A 17,085-nucleotide genomic window follows, 5' to 3' on the forward strand; every position below is an offset into this window, starting at 1 on the left:
AATGGAAATGACTGCATGACTCTCTAGCTTTCAGATAGGCTATAATGGAATTTAGGTTATAATGGAGTTTAGGTTATTTGCTTGTTTCTTCAGTGTTTTGGTTGTTTACCAGTCTTTGCCTTTTTTTTTTTTTTTTTTTTTTTTAAATGTTTGAGAGACAGTACGGGAGTAGGGGCAGAGAGAAGAGAGAGAGAATCCAAGCAGGCTGTGTTCCATCAGCCTGGAGCAGCCTGACATGGGGCTCCATCTCATGAACCATGAAATTGTGACCTGAGCCAAACTCAAGAGTCAGATGATGCTTGACCCAGTGTTCCTTGTCTCCTTGCCCATAGCCATGGTTTTATCCCCTGGCCCTTTGATCTAAGGAGGTGAGTTCTAATCTTAACTGAGTCATTTCTCTCCTGAGAAGCTAAATAAGAGAAAATATTTCTGGGTAGCTCAGCTCAAAAGCCACCCCGACTTGGGGCTGAGGCCACAATTTTGCATCATTTATTAACTGATGAATCCATGTGTGTTGACAGGGTGGAGGAAGGTGCAGTGCAGGAGGCTCAGCAAGATCTTGGTTTCTCAGTTTTCTGATTCTTATAAGGTAATTTCATTGGTTCAAAGCCACATAAGTGCTTCCCAGTTCAACATGTTCTCCAGGAAGAGATCTTGCCTGCCTGTGGTCAGGAGACACACAGAAGGGAATTGGGGGCCTATGACAGGAACCCACTGGGCAAAGGTGAGCATTGCATTTGGTCAAGATGACAGGACCCTGAGAGTGAGCCCTAGAAAATCTTTCCCAGCAGAGCAGAACCCTGCTGGGGTGGGCGTGAATAAGGCTGAACCTACAAGAAACCTAGTGGGACCTGGGCATCTTCCACCAGACCTGGCAACACCATTTGCTGCTTACAGCAGCATAGTGTAGAGATTAGGAGTATGGATTCTGGAGCCATAAGGCTTGGGTCCAAATCCCAGCTCTACCCTTTATCCTTTGTTCCCCAGTTTTCCCATCTATAAAATGAGGAAACAGTTGCATAATTATGAGGATTAAATGAGTACAACACTTTGTGAGAGCTCTCTATAAGGGTATTATTGCTGCTGCCATTATAGTTCTGGCACCTTCTCTCTGGTCCCTATTATTTTCCTAGAGTTCTTAAGGACTCCCCTCCTGCTGAAATAGCACAAGAACTAATGGTCTTTCCTCCCATGACCTTTCTATCTTCCTTTGTGCCGAGGGTTTGTGTGGGGTTTGCTACCTTCATTGTGCTGGAGTATCTAGAAGGAGAGACTGTAGGTTTGTCCTGAGTAGGTGGCCTGTTGAAATGAAATAAGCTCCCATCTCACACACAGTTTTTCAGTCCTATTTGGTCCCCTGTCCTGTGCTCCCATTTACTGCTCTTCCCTTGCCCCACCCTGCTCTGGCCCTATTGGTCTCCTTGCTATTCTCATTCATGCCACACCTGCCCCCACCCTGAGGGATACTGGCCACTTCCTCCACCCAAAACATTCCATTCCTGGTGCCACCTGCCTGGCTCTGTTGGTGAAGCGGGAGACTCGATCTTGGGGTTGTGAGGTCAAGCCCGACTTTGGTGTGGAGATCACTTAAATCTTTAAAAAAAAAAAAAAAAACCCTTATTCCATTTTGAGTATCTCCATAGTTCCCTCCCTCAGCCCCCTCCAAATTTTAGCTCAAAAGTCACCTTTGGAGGGCCACCTCACCTTATTTAAGCCCAACCTCTCCCTCCCATCCCACCTTACTCCTTTTATGTCCTTTTTGTCATTAAAAAAGTAATCTGTACTCTCACTGTGGGGCTCACACTCATGAGCCTGAGATCGAGTTGTGTGCTCCAGCGACCGAGCCAGCCAGATGCCCCTATTGTCATCTTTGAACATGCTATGTTTACTGTTTGTTGGCTGTCTTGATGATGAATCTGACCCACCAGTGCCTGGTGGTGGAGTTAATACTTCACAACTGTTTGTCGATTGAGTGGATGACAGCGTAAAGTCTTGGGAGGCATGAGATGAATCCTAGTTGTGTCACTTACAAGCTGTGTGATTCAGCACATTTTAACCTGAGACTTAGTTTTCCCGTCTGTAACCGGAGACCTACCTCTCATGAGTTCTTTGTGAAGAGTTAAAGGAGACAATGTGCTGAATGAGCCTCAGTTGCCATTCTCTCATACTTTCCGGTCCTATCAACTCTATTTAAAGGAGTCTCCCAAGCCAATTGAATTGCAGTGAACGTTTTCATTTACTTTGGATTATAGGTCGTTATAAATATTAACAAATAAGACTTAAAAAGGACACCTTCGAGTAGGTCAGACGATAGTACAAAAATTGTGTGTGGGGCTGCAGTTTAAGGACCTTTTCTGCAGCCACCACATGGTAGCAAAACGGTGTTAAGCAGTGCACGAGAGTCTGCGTCGACGACAGCCAGAGTCCATGCATCGGGAGGTTCTCTCGGTTTGAGAAGAAACAAACAGTAGGACATGCACGGGCCGGGAGGTGCAGTTCCTCGCTCTTGCCGCTAGGGGTCAGGAGGTTACCGCTTCAGGGTTGGAAGACCGGTCCCGTCTGGGATTGATTGGCTAGTGGTGGCGGTGGGAGGTGGGGGTGGAGGAGGATGCAGCGTGCTGTCGGGCGACTTCCTGGTTACTGACACCAAACTTTGGAATGACTTTGTGGTGGTGGTTGGTAGGGAGGGGCGTCAACTTCCCAGTCTTAGACCAGAGGAAAGATACCAGTTTGGGGCCAAAGGCAGAGATGATACTGCAGCTTCCCAAAGAGCTTTTTCTTCAGCAGATACAATCTGCGAGGGGTCCAGAGCAGTGCCAGGGTCTTGGTGAAGATTCCCTCCTCCCTGGGGGTAAGCGCGGGGGGGGGGGGCATTCCTAAGCACCCCACCCTCCACTGGGGCTGTCTGTCGAGAAGATCCATCTTTTATCCTGACTGTCCCTGGTCACGAGGGACCATCTTTCAGGACCAAGTCTACCCTTGTACAGCCTGGGGCAGTAAAGAGCCCCAAGTGGGCTCCTCGCATTTACTGGGCCTCTGTTTTCCCACTGTCTAATAAGGTAGTTGTTGAGACTCCTAGCCCCTTCTAGCCTTGCCATTCAGTTCAGTATCTTCACAGAAAGTCTGTGGGGTTTTCTGAATGAGGCCCTTCAAGAGGCAAAGCTAAGAAAAAGCTAAGATACCCAGGGCTCACCCAGACAGGAGGCCTCTCCAAAATAGGCCATCTCTTTGCTCCCCAAAGGTTCCCCCACGCCAGCCTTGTGGTTAAAAGAGGAACCCTTGCCTGAGCCCCTGTGAGGAGCATGGCCTGGCCCATGGACTCAGAGCCCAGGGAGGGATGGATAGCTGAGCTCTCGGCCTGGACTGTGGGGACCTCTGGGGAAGCTCTGAATGGCAGAAGTGATTTCAAAGCTATCTAGCAGCTGAGGCAGCAGGACTGCCGTGGTCCTACCCCTTCACCATGCACCAGACCCTACCGAGTCTGCTATCTGCTGAACCCTCCAGAAGCCCGGAGGCAGAGGCCCAGAGAGTACGATCTCCCAGACAACCAGACCATGTGGCAGTCACAGGACCTGGGCTGAGTCCTGGTTTGCCCTTTCCCAGCTGTGTGCCACTGACAGACTACACAGCCTCTCTGAATCTCAGCTTCTTCGTCTGTCAAATGAGGACAACAAACCCACCCCATAGAATTGTGAGGATTCATTGCGAAAGTGCACGTAAAACTCTTAACATACACATAGCTACCTTAAAGACAGGAAAACCAAGGCTCCGTGACCAGCAAAAGTTTTCCAGCTACCGTTTGGGGGCTGGAATCCTGTTCAACCTGCAAAGTGGGAAAGGGCTGATGGGCACTTGGTGGAATTCGAATCATCACCTCAGGCCTCAGATGGTGATGTGCTTTGTGTCTGCAGCAGGCAAGAGTGAGCCCTAGGCAGGCAGCTTACAGGATGGACCTCTTGTGTAGGAGTCCAGCACCCTACTTCCATTGTGTCCATAGCTCTGGGCTGGTGGTGAGGCAGGGGCCATGAAGCCCGGCCTTTGCTAGCTGTGGTAGGGCAGGAAGGCCTCAGGCAGGTCACTTTCCCTCTCTGGGCCTCTGTTTTATCCATCAGCGCAGTGATGGGACAAACACAGAAATTCCCTGGTTTTGCATTAGTTCATACAGCAGCCTTGAAGGCCCCTGGGTAGGCAGGAAAAGTTTGGGGCTTCATACCTGGGCCCCAAGATTCCAATGCCCTCAACCTGACTCAGCGTGCAAGGCCCACCAAGCAGGGTGTCTCAGCCCTTGGAGGGAGAGGAACCAGCCTCACAGGTCTTCCCAGAAATGAGGCCCTGGACTGCCACCCAGCACTCCGAAAGGAACATCAGTGGCCACAGTAGGGCCAGGATGTAGGGCACTCGTCTGGGCCTTTCACTTCCTAGCCCTGAACTCAGAAGTGGGGAGTGGGTGAAGGAAGAGGGTGAGGATGGGGACTTTTTGCTTCGTGAAAAAGGGAAGAGGGACTCTTCGGGACTAGAGCTGGCCTCATGCTTAAGCTGGTAATGAGAGGCTGGATCCATCCTCCAGGTTCTTAGGAAGGAGAAAGATTAAAGGTAGGAGAACTGGGTCTGAGGACTGAACTTGACCCTGACCCATCACTTCCCTCCTATGAACTGGGGTAAGCCTGGCAGGAAGGGATGGGGTGAGAGCAGGGCTGGGTGACATCACCCCTACCCCCATGCCTGTCCTAACAAACCCTGTCTCCAGAGTGAGACCCCACATCTTGCACAGTGATCCTTGACCCAATCACCATACTCTCCCCTCGAGGCCTTTGTAGATCATTTCCACTGCACACAGTGCCTTTCCTCTATCTGCCTAGAAACCCATTCATCTTTCAAGGCCTTGCTGAGGCATCACCTCCTCCAGGAAGCCCTCCCAGCAGAGTCAGAATCCATGGCACTCACCAGTTATGTCAACCTGGCCTTGGCATTCCTCACTCCCTGTTGTAATGGTTTCTAGTTCCCTGATTAGACCAGGAACTCTGAGGGTAGGCCCTGGTTCTCATTCTTCTCCAGCGGCTCGTGGAATTATTGAAGTGCTTGCCAATTGCCCATGTTCAGTGAGCTTGTAGGAACTTGACCATTCTTGCTCTCAGGTCAGCTTTTCTCCTTCTGCCCAGTAATGCCAGAGACGAACGGTTGCAGTAAGAGCCTCCTTTTGGGAATAAACTTCTTCAACTCTTCCCTTCATGCCTCTTTCTCCCTAATGTCCCTCAGGAGTTCTCCCTGGCCCCACCAAGGCCGAGGCGCCCCTGCACTCCTGTTCTCTCCACCTGGGGTCCCCGTGACTTACTACTGACCTCAAATAGGGTCCTCAGCCCCTGGACGGCCCCCTTCCCTTCCCTGGGGTGGGTGCTGAGGCCAAGGTCCTCTCCCATCTCCTGCCCTCTTGGGCCCCAGGGGGCTGGAAGCAGGCCCAGCTTTCTGGCCTTGCTCTCCCTTGGAGTGGCTAGGTCCTCCACAGCCTCCAAGCGGGGGCTGCAGTGGCTCTGTGTCTGAGCAGCATCCTGGATCTCCCCCAAGATGAGGGCCAAGGCCCTTGGTGGCAGCTGAGGAAGCCCAGGGCCAGGCTGGTGCTGGGCCAGGTGACAGGCAGGGGAGGGTGCGGCAGCAGGTGGGGGCTGGTCAGTCGCTGAGCACAGCCCCTGGGAGTTCATTGGTGAGCGTGTGCCAGCGCTCGATCCGCTTGTCCTTGTTCTTCAGGCAGTCGAACCAGTGCTTCAGGCGCTCGCCCTTAGCATTGATGCCCAGAACCACGCCTCCTGCAAGAAGGGAACGGAAGGAGTAGCAAGGGACATGGTGACCTTCTGACTCCCAAGGGCCTGGGGGCAGGGGTTCCCATAAGACTAACCTTCTTGAACCAGTGCCCCCCACCCCAAAACCACCCCCTCCAGGGCTGGACCCTCCACCCTGCCCACTGGGCTCTGAGGGTGAGCAGTGGTTTGACTACCACACCACACTCTTAGCCTGACCCCCATCCCCACTGCGAAACCAGAGCCCTGGGATCCTGTCCTTCCCCTCTCTAGGGCCAGAGCAGTGCTGGGGGTAAGGTGTGGTCATGTCTTAGGAGCCGAGGGATGGAGGCAGCTCTACTCTGCACAGTCACAACGCTGATGCCGACGCCCACCAGGAATTCAGGGCCCCGAGGGCTCCGAGTCCAGCCCAAAGCACTGACCATCTTCATCTCTCACCACTGCTCCACACAGGCTGGTGTGTGACCCTCCCAGACCCCTTTCCCTCTCTGGGCCTATCTATTCCTCTGTCACATGGAGTCAGGCTGGATAAAGTCTGAGGCCCCTTGTGCCTGGGGCCAGATAGTCTGGGGAAAGCCGGGGCCATAGAGGCTAGGAAGCAGAGGCTGTGGCCTGGATTCAGGGTTGCTGTCCTCTGCGAACCCAGAATAGGCATGTGGCTAAAGGACATTCTCATTGTGTCCTCTTACCAATGAAATCGTTGGATTTTCCAATGTCATAATCCCAAACAGTGACTTCCAGGGTCTTCTTCGCCAGGTCCCCATGCTTAATCTCGTAACAGAATTCCTGGTGGTCAGAAGAAGAGAGTCAGGGCCAACACCACAGGGTCTGGAACCTGGCCAGTGGCCAGGAAGGCTCTGGGGGCGCAGTGAGGGGCGAATGAATGGAGGGAGAAAGGAAGGGAGAGGGGGAGGGGTGGATGGGAGGGTGGTCAGTGCTCAGTGGTAGATGGTGGCAGATCCTCACCTATTCCACCCACTTCTGCCCGAGAACCTGGCTGGGGTCCTCAAGGTCCCCTGCTCTCCAACCTGCCTGGTTCCTCTGTCACTGAAGCTGCTCTCTCCAGATCCCCAGGAGCCTCATTATCACCAAATCAACACACTTGGCAACCTTAGCATGCTTGACCACTCTTGGGTCTGGCTCTGTTGACCACTCCCTGCCTTGTGAAAGTCTCTCCCCCACAGCTTCCGGGATTATCTGACATCTGGTATCCCCTTCACTCTCTGAAAGCATCTCCTTGGTCTCCTCTGCCTGCCCCTCAGTCATGCGGGCTCTTCCCTAGGCCCCTCTGCTCCTCTCCATATGCCCCTGCCCCCCGAGCTGAAGACCTTGGGATCCACCCGGAACAGACCTTCTCAAGGCCCTGGGACATCTCAAATCCTCACACCCACCAGAGCTTTCTCCATCTCGCTTGTACCTCCCCTCTTGTTGTCGGGTCCCCCCCTTCCACCGCCACATCCTCATGGCCACAGTCCCAATCAGCTGGATTCTCTGAAGAGCTTTCCGGGATTCCTTGCATCTCCACCTGCACCACTTTGGCTTGGTCCAGCCTGGCTTTGCCTCTCCCCCACCTCTCATGGTTAGAGGCTCTCCTGTTGGCCCCTCCCCACCCCTCAGTTTCCACAGTAACCCTTGGAAAAGCCAGTCTCTCCAGCAAACCCTGCCCTGAGGGAGAGCAAGCAGCTTCCCAGCAGCTTCACCAGCCCCTCATACCTCGTTGAACTCGGGGTTCAGGGTCTTCTTCTTTACTGCCGTCTTGTGTTTGGATTTCTTGTCCACATCTGGCTTCAGGTATCTGGAATTAGAACCAACAAATGGGCAGAGGGTGGGGAGAAGCTAAGGGGACAGACAGAGCCAGCAGGGCTTAGAAAAGCCTTTTGTTCTGGAGAGACATCCCTGGGACCCCCATTCATACTAACCATGGGACACCCCAGCACTACTTTGTGGCCAAGGTTAGTGGTCATCTGCAGTGGGAGGAGAAGCAAGCGGTTCCTTTGTCACCTAGACTTCTGTCCCCACGCCCATTTCGGAAGTTAACCACAGAGTCCCCTTCTCCTCTAGAGGTTTTTCCTGGTTTCTGGAAGTCTAATGTTCATAAAGCTTACATTTCCCACCAGAAAAAAAAAACATTTTTAGCAGCATTGGTCCCTTGTTAGTTTAAATAGCAGATTTATCAAGATATAATTCACATTCTATGAATATCATCTTTCTAAAGTATGTGAAGTATAGTATATAGACAGGTGCTATATATAGTATACAACATAATAGTCTATTCCCAGATTATACAACCATTGCCTCTGCCTCACTGGAGCTTTGAGGAAGTTACAACAGTGCTTTCTGTAGGGAGAGTGGAGCCTGGCGTAGGAGTCAGTTCCTTTATAAGGAACTAATACCTAGACTTTGATACAGAAGGACTGCTTTCATCAGGCTCAGAGAGGTAGAGGGACTTGCCAGGCCACACAGCTGCCCAGCACAGGGCTGGTGCTCACAACCCAGGACAGGAGTTCCTTTGCAGAATTGCTCACCCTGTCCCTGCAGAGACATTTGAGTGAGAACTGTCCTTCCCCTGCTGAGAGTTCTTTGGGCATGAGGACTACATCTGTCTCACTCACCACCAGCTTCCTGGCACCCTGCTTGGGGCTCAGTACACTGGGTAGGTCAACAAACACCTGCTGAATGAATGCATGAATTCCTAGAAGTGACATTACCCGCCCAAAGGTACACACGTATCAAGTTTCTTGCTTCATTGTGCCAAACTGTCCTCTGGAAAGGCTGTATGGATGATGCATCGTACCCTCAACAAAGCTGAGTATGGCTGCCTTAAAACTCCTTGCTGGTTTGCAATCATCTCTTGGACATCAGTCTTAGCAACGTATTTATGGATGGGTCTCCTCAGGCAAGGGAAACAGAAGCAAAAATAAACTACTGGGACCATACCAAAATAAAAAGCTTGTACACACAAAGGAAACCATTAGTAAAATGAAAAAGACAACTTACTGAAAGAGAGAAAATACTTGCAAATGATAGATCTGAGAAGGGTTTAATACCCAAAATATATTAAAAATTTTTTAACATTTATTTTTGAAAGACAGAGCAGGGAAGGGGCAGAGAGAGGAAGACAGAGGATCAGAAGTGGGCTCTTCACTGATAGCAGAGAGCCCAATGTGGGGCTCAAACTCACAAACCATGAGATCATGACCTGAGCCCAAGCTGGATGCTTAGCCGAGTCACCCAGGTGCCCTTAATACCCAAAATATATAAAGAACTTACACGCTCAACACCAAAATCCCCCAAATCTGATTAAAACATGGGCAGGGAACCTGAATAGACATTTTTCTTTAAAAATAAGATTTAAAAAAAACCTGTAAAGTTTATTTATTTTGAGAGAGAGGGAGCACATGAGTGAGAGAGGCAGGGAGAGAGGGAAAGAGAATCCCAAGCAGGCTCTGCACTGTCAGCGCCGAGCCTGATCCAGGGCTTGGACTCACGAGCCATGAGATCATGACCTGAGCAGAAATCAAGAGTTGGATGCTTAACCAACAAAGCCACCCAGGCGCCCCTAAGTAGACATTTTTCTGAAGTATACAGATGGCCAACAGATACATGAAATCAATAATCATCATGGGAGTATAAATCAAAACCACCAGGAGATACCACCTTACACCTGTCAGAAATGGCTAGCGTCAAATAGACAAGAAGTAAGTGTTGCTGAAGATGTGATGAGGAACACCCATTCCTTGTTGGTGGGAATGCCAACTGGTGCAACCACTGTGGAAAACAGTATGGACGTTACTCAAAAGAGTAAAAGTAGAAATACCATATGATCCAGTAATTCCATTACTGAGTATTTACCCAAAGAAAACAAAAACACTAAATCAAAAAGGTATGGATATTCCTGTGTTTACTGAAGCATTATTTACAATAGCCAAATTATGGAAGCAACACGAGTATTCACTGATGATGGATAAAGAAAATGTGGTATATGTATGTATATGCGTGTGTGTGTGTGTGTGTGTATATATATATATATATATATATATATATATATATATATATATATATATTTGTTCTATATATACACAAGGGAATATTAACCCTAAGAAAATGAGAGCTTTTCATTTGTGGCAACATGGATAGACCTAGAGAGTATTATACTAAGCGAAATAAGTCAGAGAGAGAAGTACCATATTCTTTCCCTTACATGCAAAATCTGAAAACCAAAGCAAATGAGTAAAAAACCAGAAACATCCTCATAAACCGAAACAAACTGGTAGTTGCCAAAGGGGAGGGACAGGAAGGAAGGGACAGGTAAAACCCGTGAATGGAATTAAGAGGTACAGATTTCCAGTTATTTAAAAAAAAAAAAAAATCCTTGCTGGCTTGAAAGGCAGCAAGTGTGATATATCATTGTTGGCTTTTTCAGTTGTGGTTTTTATTACATAAAAAAACACTAGTTCGTTATAGGAACACTAGAAGATACGTACTGAAGAAAGTTGCAGGTGGGAAAGAGAAATGAAGACGTAGATCCACACAAAAACCTGTTTAGCAGTGCTATGCAGTTTATCAATAACTGGAAACTCACAAAAACCAACAGGAAACAATGAACAAAATGCAAGTAAGTACACACCTATCAATAATTACTTTAAATCTACATGGTCTAGGGGCGCCTGGGTGGCTCAGTCGGTTAAGCGGCCGACTTCGGCTCAGGTCATGATCTCGCGGTCCGTGAGTTCGAGCCCCACGTCGGGCTCTGTGCTGACAGCTCAGAGCTTGGAGCCTGTTTCAGATTCTGTGTCTCCCTCTCTCTGACCCTCCCCCGTTCATGCTCTCTGTCTCAAAAATAAATAAATGTTAAAAAATAAATAAATTTACATGGTCTAAATGCTTACAAGGCATGGGGTTACAGAATGGATAAAAAAAAAGGGAAAAAAAAGACTTATCTATAAGCTGCCTAGAAGGGACTCAGTTCAGACTTAAAGACACAGACTGAAAATGAGGGGATGGAAAAAGAAATTACATGCAAATGGAAGTGGGGGTGGGGGGAAAACTGGGGTAGCAATACTTGCATCAGACAAAACAGACTTTAAAACAGAGACAAAGAAGGGCAGTATATAATGATAAGGGGATCAGTCCTACAAGAAAATATGAGAGTTATAAATATGTATACACCCAACATTGTAGCATCTAAATACATAAAGACATAAATACTAACAGACATAAAGAACACAACTGACAGTAATACAGTAATAGTAGGTGACTAATACCCCAACAATTACATCAATGGATAGACCATCCAGGCAGAAAATCAATAAGGAAACTGTCTTTGAATGGCACATTAGACCAGCTGGAACATTCTCCAAGATTGATCACCCGTTAGACCACAAAACAAATCTCTATATTTAAGAAGACTGAAATCACATCAGACATTTTTCCCAACAATAAGAAACTAAAAATCAATTAAAAGAAAACTGGAAAAACCCACACACGGAGGATAAACAACATGCTACTAAACAACCAGTGGGTTAACAAAGAAATCAGACAAAATTTAAAAATACATGGAGACAGGGCACCTGGGTGGCTCAGTTGGTTGAGCATCCAACTTCAGCTCAGGTCACGATCTCACGGTTTATGAGTTCGAGCCCCGCGTCCGGCTCTGTGCTGACACCTTAGAGTCTAGAGCCTGCTTTGGATTCTGGGTCTCCCTCTCTCTGTCTCTCCCCTGCTCATGCTCTGACTTTCTCTCTCAAAAATAAACATTAAAAAAATACATGGAGACAAAAATGAAAACACAATGGTCCAAAATCTTTGCGATGCAGCGAAAGTAGTTCTAAGAGAAATTGACAGAGATACAGTCCTACCTCAAGAAACAAGAAAAATCTCAAACAATCTAACCTTACACCCAAAGGAACTAGAAAAAGAACAAACAAAGCCTAAAGTTAAAAGAAGGAAATAATAAAGATCAGAGTGGAATAAATGAAATAAAGACTTAAAAACAGGAAAATACCAGTGAAACTAAGGGCTGTTGTTTAAAAAGATAAACAGGGGCACCTGGGTGGCTCAGTCAGTTAAACACCTGAACACAGAGCCCATAATTCTTTCTTTTTTGAAATGTTTTGAAAGCAAGTGAGCGAGCAGGGGAAGGGTACAGAGAGAGAAGGAGACAGAGAGTCCCAAGCAGTTTCTGCATGGTCAGTGCAGAGCCCAACATGGGGCTCAAACTCACAAACCATGAGATCATGACCTGAGGTGAAATCAAGAGTCTGATGCTTAACCAACTGAGCCACCCAGGTGCCCTTAGAGAGCCCCTAGTTAAACCCATGCTTATATGGGTTAATTAATATACAACAAAGGAGGCAAGAATATATAGTGGGGAAAAGATGGTCTCTTCAATAAGTGATAGTGGGAAAACTGGACCACTTTTTTTTTTAACACCCTGTACAAAAATAAACTCAAAATTGATTAAAGACTTAAAATATAAGACCTGCAACCATAAAACTCCTAGAAGAAAACAGAAGTAGTAATCTCTTGGACGTCAGCCTCTGCCACATTTTTCTAGATATGGCCCCTCAGGCAAGGGAAACAAAAGCAAAAAAAAAAAAAAACAAAACTATAGGGACTACATCAAAATAAAGATTATTTGTGCAGTAAAGGAAATCACCAACAAAATGAAAAGACAACCTACTGAAAGAAAGAAATTTGCAAATGATATATCCATTATCACGGTTAAATCCAAAATATATAAAGAATTTGTGCAACTCAACACTAAAAAAAAAAAAAAGCCGATTAAAAGTGGGTAGAATAGATTGTTGTTTTATTTCAAAGAAGACACACAGCTAGCTAACAGAAAACACGGGAAGATGCTCAACATCAGTCATCATCAGAAAGATGCAAATCAAACCCACGAGATATCATCTCACACCTGTCAGAATGACTAGTATGAAAAAGACAAGAAATAACAAGTATTGACAAGGATGTGGAGAAAAAGCAACTCATGCACATTGGTGGGAATGTAAATTGGTGCAGCCACTGTGGAAAATTGTATGGAGGTTCCTCAGAAAATACCTAGGGGAGGGGGAAATACAGGCTTCCAGTAAAATAAGTCACGAGAATAAAAGACACAACATAGGGAATATAATCAGCGATATTGTAATAGCGTTGTATGGTGACAGAGGGTAGCTACAGTTGTGGTGGGCAAAGCGTAATATATGCACGTGTTGAATCACTGTGTTGCACACCTGAAACTCACATAACATCGTGTGTCAACTATCCCTCAATAGTGAATAAATAGAATGTGGAAAAAAAAAAGAAATAGTAGATGATCCAGTAATCCCATTACCGGGTATTTATCCAAAGAAAATGAAAACGCTAATTTTAAAAGATGCGTGTACCTGTGTGTTCATTGCAGCATTATTTACAACAGTCAAGATATGGATAGATGAATGGATAAAGAGGTGACACAGACACGCACGAATATTACTCGGCCATAAAAAAGAAGGAGATCTTGCCATTTGCAACAACATAGATGGACCTAGAGAGTACAAAGCTAAATGAAATAGGTCAGAGAAAGAAAAACCATGTGAAGTCACTCATGTGAAATCTAAAGAATAAAACAAGCGAACAAAGAAACAGACCCATAAACACAGAGAACAAAACTGGTGGCTGCCAGAGGGGTGGGGGTGGGGGTTCGGGCAAAACTGGGGACGGGATGTGGGAGACACAGGTTTCCAGGTATGGAAGGAGTACAGGGACAAAAGGCACAGCATAGGGAATATAGTCAAAGGTATTGTAATAGCATTGTATGGTGACAGGGTAACGTTGTGGGTCAATTATACTCAAAAAAAAAAAAAAAAAAAAAAAAAGGAAACCAAAACATGCTTCAACCTAAAGGGGAACTGAGCAACAACTTGTGGTTTCTCTAGGTGATGAATGACTATCTGGTAATAAGACCAAACTACGGGTGCTCGTGATCATGTGGGTGAATCTCCAATGCGCTATGCTACATGAAAGAAGTTAGGTTTAAAAGGCAACATGCTGAAAGGTTACCTTTAAAAGAAAGTGTGGAGGGGCGCCTGGGTGGCTCAGTCAGTTAAGCATCCGACTCTTGATCTCAGCTCAGGTCATGATCTCACTGTTCGTGGCTTCGAGCCCCGCATCAGGCTCCGTGCTGACAACACCAAGGCAGCTTGAGACTCCGTTTGTCCCTCTCTCTCTGCCCCTCCTGTGCATGCATGTGCTCGCGCTCTCTCTCTCTCTCTCTCTCAAAATGAATATAAGTGCACTTTAAAAAAAAAAAAGGCCGGAAAAGGCAAAACTGTTGGGAATGAAAACAAATCTGTGGTTGCCTAGGGCTGGGGGAACTTTCTGGGGTGACAGAGGTATTCCCTATCTTGACTGCGGTGGTGAGAACAAGATTGTATGTAGCAGTTAAACTTCAAAAGGGGAGAAACTTACAGCGTGTAAATTATACCTCACTAAATCTGACTTTTAATCCATCATAGGAACCTGGAATTCCTGTCAACTTGGCAGGTGGACACAGAGCCAGATTTTCAGATTTCACGCCACTTTGGCTTTGGATTGGCTTTCCTCCCGTACCGGAGCTCTAGCACCCCAGATACAAGTGAAGGCACTTTGTTGCCCTCTCCAGTCCCTTCCCCCTCCTCCCTGCCTCCCCAGAGACCACCACTGCTAGGACATTCTCTGCAGGGTTGGAGATCTACAAATGTCCAGAAACAGTATCGTGCTGTATATTTGAGATCTACAGATGTTCAGAAACACTGTTCTCAAGTTTGCTTTGGGGATCAGCATGTTTGGATAGCTGTCCATGTTAATTTATCTAGCCTGAATTTATTCATTTTAACTGCACGCTACTTCATTACACGCATATGCCACATTTTATTAATCTATTCTTCTGCTGATGAATGCGTGGCTATTTCGAGTGTACTGCTATGCCAAGCAATGCTGCAAAAATCATCCTCTCACCCGTACGTGGGTTTCTAGGATACAAAACCTGGGAGGGAAATAATGCAGCCACAGGGTGCCCACATTTGCCTAGTTGACTGGATATGGCTGACTTTTCCTCCAGTGGTTATGGAGAGTCTCCTGATTATCTTCTGGATGGTTATGGCATTTCCTCTCACAGTAATCTTTAATCTGCTGGAAATCACGGTTTTGCTAGTGATTGAGGTGGGGACCCAAATCACTGTTTTTTTTTTCCTTATTTTATTATTTGAGAGATGGAGAGACACAGCCTTGGATGGGGGCATGCAAAGAGAGAGGGAAAGAGAGAATCCAAAGCAGGTTCAGCATGGTCAGTTATGGAGCCTGACACAGGACTCGAGCTCATGAACTGTGAGATCACAGCCTGAGCAGAAATCAAGAGTCCAGCACCCCTCAAATCACTGTTTATGTGGAAAACCAGTAGCCCCTGCACCATGTGACCCAGGTCAGCTTCCCATTATACCTGGCCCTGCTGCTGGGCCTGATGGCGTTGAAGTTCTAAATAGTAGCTCTACTAAAATATGATTCAGGGGCGCCTGGGTGGCTCAGTCAGTTAAGTGTCCGACTCTCGATCTCGGCTCGGGTCATGATCTCACAGTCGAGATCGAGCCCCATTGTCAGGCTCTGTGCTATACGTGACGCCTGCTCGAGATTCTCCCTCTCTGCCCCTCCCCTGCTCATGCTCTCTCGAAAAAAAATATGATCCACACATTATATAACGCACTGTTTTTAAAACATACAATTGGGAGCACCTGGCTGGCTCAGTCAGTGGAACAGAGGACTCTTGATCTCAGGGTCGTGAGATCCATGTCGGGTATGGTGCCTACTTAAAAAAAAAAAAAAGTACAAAAAATGGTTTTTAGTATATTCAGAGCTGGGCAACCATCACAGTCAATTTTAGAACATTTTCGTCACCTGGGAAAGAAATGCAGTACCTGTTAGCAGTCACTCCCCATTTCCCCCCAACCTCCTTCCAGCCCCGCCAACTACCAATCCAATCTGTTCACTGTCTCTGTGGATTTGCCTATATATATACATAGTTTATTTATTTTGAGACAGAGAGAGATCACAAGCAGGGAAGGGGCAGAGAGAGAATCCCAAGCAGGCTCTGCACTGTCAGTACAGAGCCCGATGCAGGTCTCAAACTCCCAAACTGTGAGATCACGACCTGAACTGAAATCAAGTGTCCAACGCTTAATGGACTGAGCCACCCAGGAGCTCCCGTATTTGCCTATTTAAGGCTTTCGTATAAATGAAGTTCTACAATGTGTGGCTTCTTTTGTGTTTGGCTTCTCTCCCTTAGCATAATCTTTGCATGGTCTTTTCAAGGTTCGTACAGGTTATAGCATAGCCATAGTTTTATGGCTGAAGCCCGTCGCTCTGTGTAGCTATGCCACTGTTGGTCTACCCACTCATCAGCTGACGGACATTTAGGTGGTTTCGTTTTGTCCCCTGTGACTGATGCTGCTGTGAGCATTCATGTACCAGTGTTCGTGTGCACGTGTGTTTCCAGCTCTCGAGTGGACTTGGTGGATCACGTGGTGACTCCATGTTTAACTTCTGAGGAACCGCAGATGGTTTCCTGGAGTGGCTGTACCACATTTTATAATAAATAAAATCCTACTTACTTACTTTAAAATCTTAGTTTTTTTTTTTAACCTAAGCTTACTTTTTTTTTTTTAGTGTTTTATTTATTTTTGAGACAGAGACAGAGCATGAGCAGGGGAGGGGCTGACACAGAATCCAAAGCAGCCTCCAGGCTCTGAGCTGTCAGCACAGAGCCCGACGCGGGGCTTGAACTCACAAACTGTGAGATCATGACCTGAGCCGAAGTTGGCCGCTTAACCGACTGAGCCACCCAGGTGCCCCATTTTACTTGCTTATTTTTGAGAGCAAGAGACTATGTGGGGGAGGGGAGGAGGGGGAGGGGGCTATGTGGGGGAGGGGGGAGGGGGCTATGTGGGGGAGGGGGGAGGGGGCTATGTGGGGGAGGGGGCTATGTGGGGGAGGGGGCTATGTGGGGGAGGGGGGAGGGGGAGGGGGCTATGTGGGGGAGGGGGGAGGGGGAGGGGGCTATGTGGGGGAGGGGGGAGGGGGAGGGGGAGGGGACTATGTGGGGGAGGAGGGGGGAGGAGGGGGGAGGGGGGGAGGAGGAGGGGGGGGAGGAGGAGGGGGGGAGGAGGAGGGGGGGAGGAGGGGGGGGGGAGGAGGGGGGGGGGGAGGAGGGGGGGAGGAGGAGGGGGGGAGGAGGGGGGGAGGAGGAGGGGGGGAGGAGGAGGGGGGGAGGAGGGGGGGA

At 47.7% G+C, this 17,085-nt stretch overlaps 1 protein-coding gene across 2 annotated transcripts in view; it reads right to left on the reverse strand.

Annotated features, from left to right (window-relative positions):
* Positions 1-2,217: 2,217 nt before the first annotated feature.
* DOC2B (double C2 domain beta) overlaps positions 2,218-17,085 on the reverse strand; it is a 32,664-nt gene continuing 17,796 nt past the window's right edge. For both annotated transcript variants that reach the window (XM_043583496.1, XM_043583497.1), the window contains 3 exons: positions 7,506-7,587; positions 6,482-6,578; positions 2,218-5,801 (listed from right to left, as the gene is read on the reverse strand). In XM_043583496.1, the coding sequence (XP_043439431.1) occupies positions 5,665-5,801; positions 6,482-6,578; positions 7,506-7,587 (316 nt within the window). In that variant the 3' untranslated portion in view covers positions 2,218-5,664. The remainder of the gene's footprint in view (positions 5,802-6,481; positions 6,579-7,505; positions 7,588-17,085) is intronic.

This window comes from Prionailurus bengalensis, chromosome E1 (genome assembly GCF_016509475.1).
Source record: "Prionailurus bengalensis isolate Pbe53 chromosome E1, Fcat_Pben_1.1_paternal_pri, whole genome shotgun sequence".
Lineage (NCBI taxonomy): Eukaryota > Metazoa > Chordata > Mammalia > Carnivora > Felidae > Prionailurus > Prionailurus bengalensis.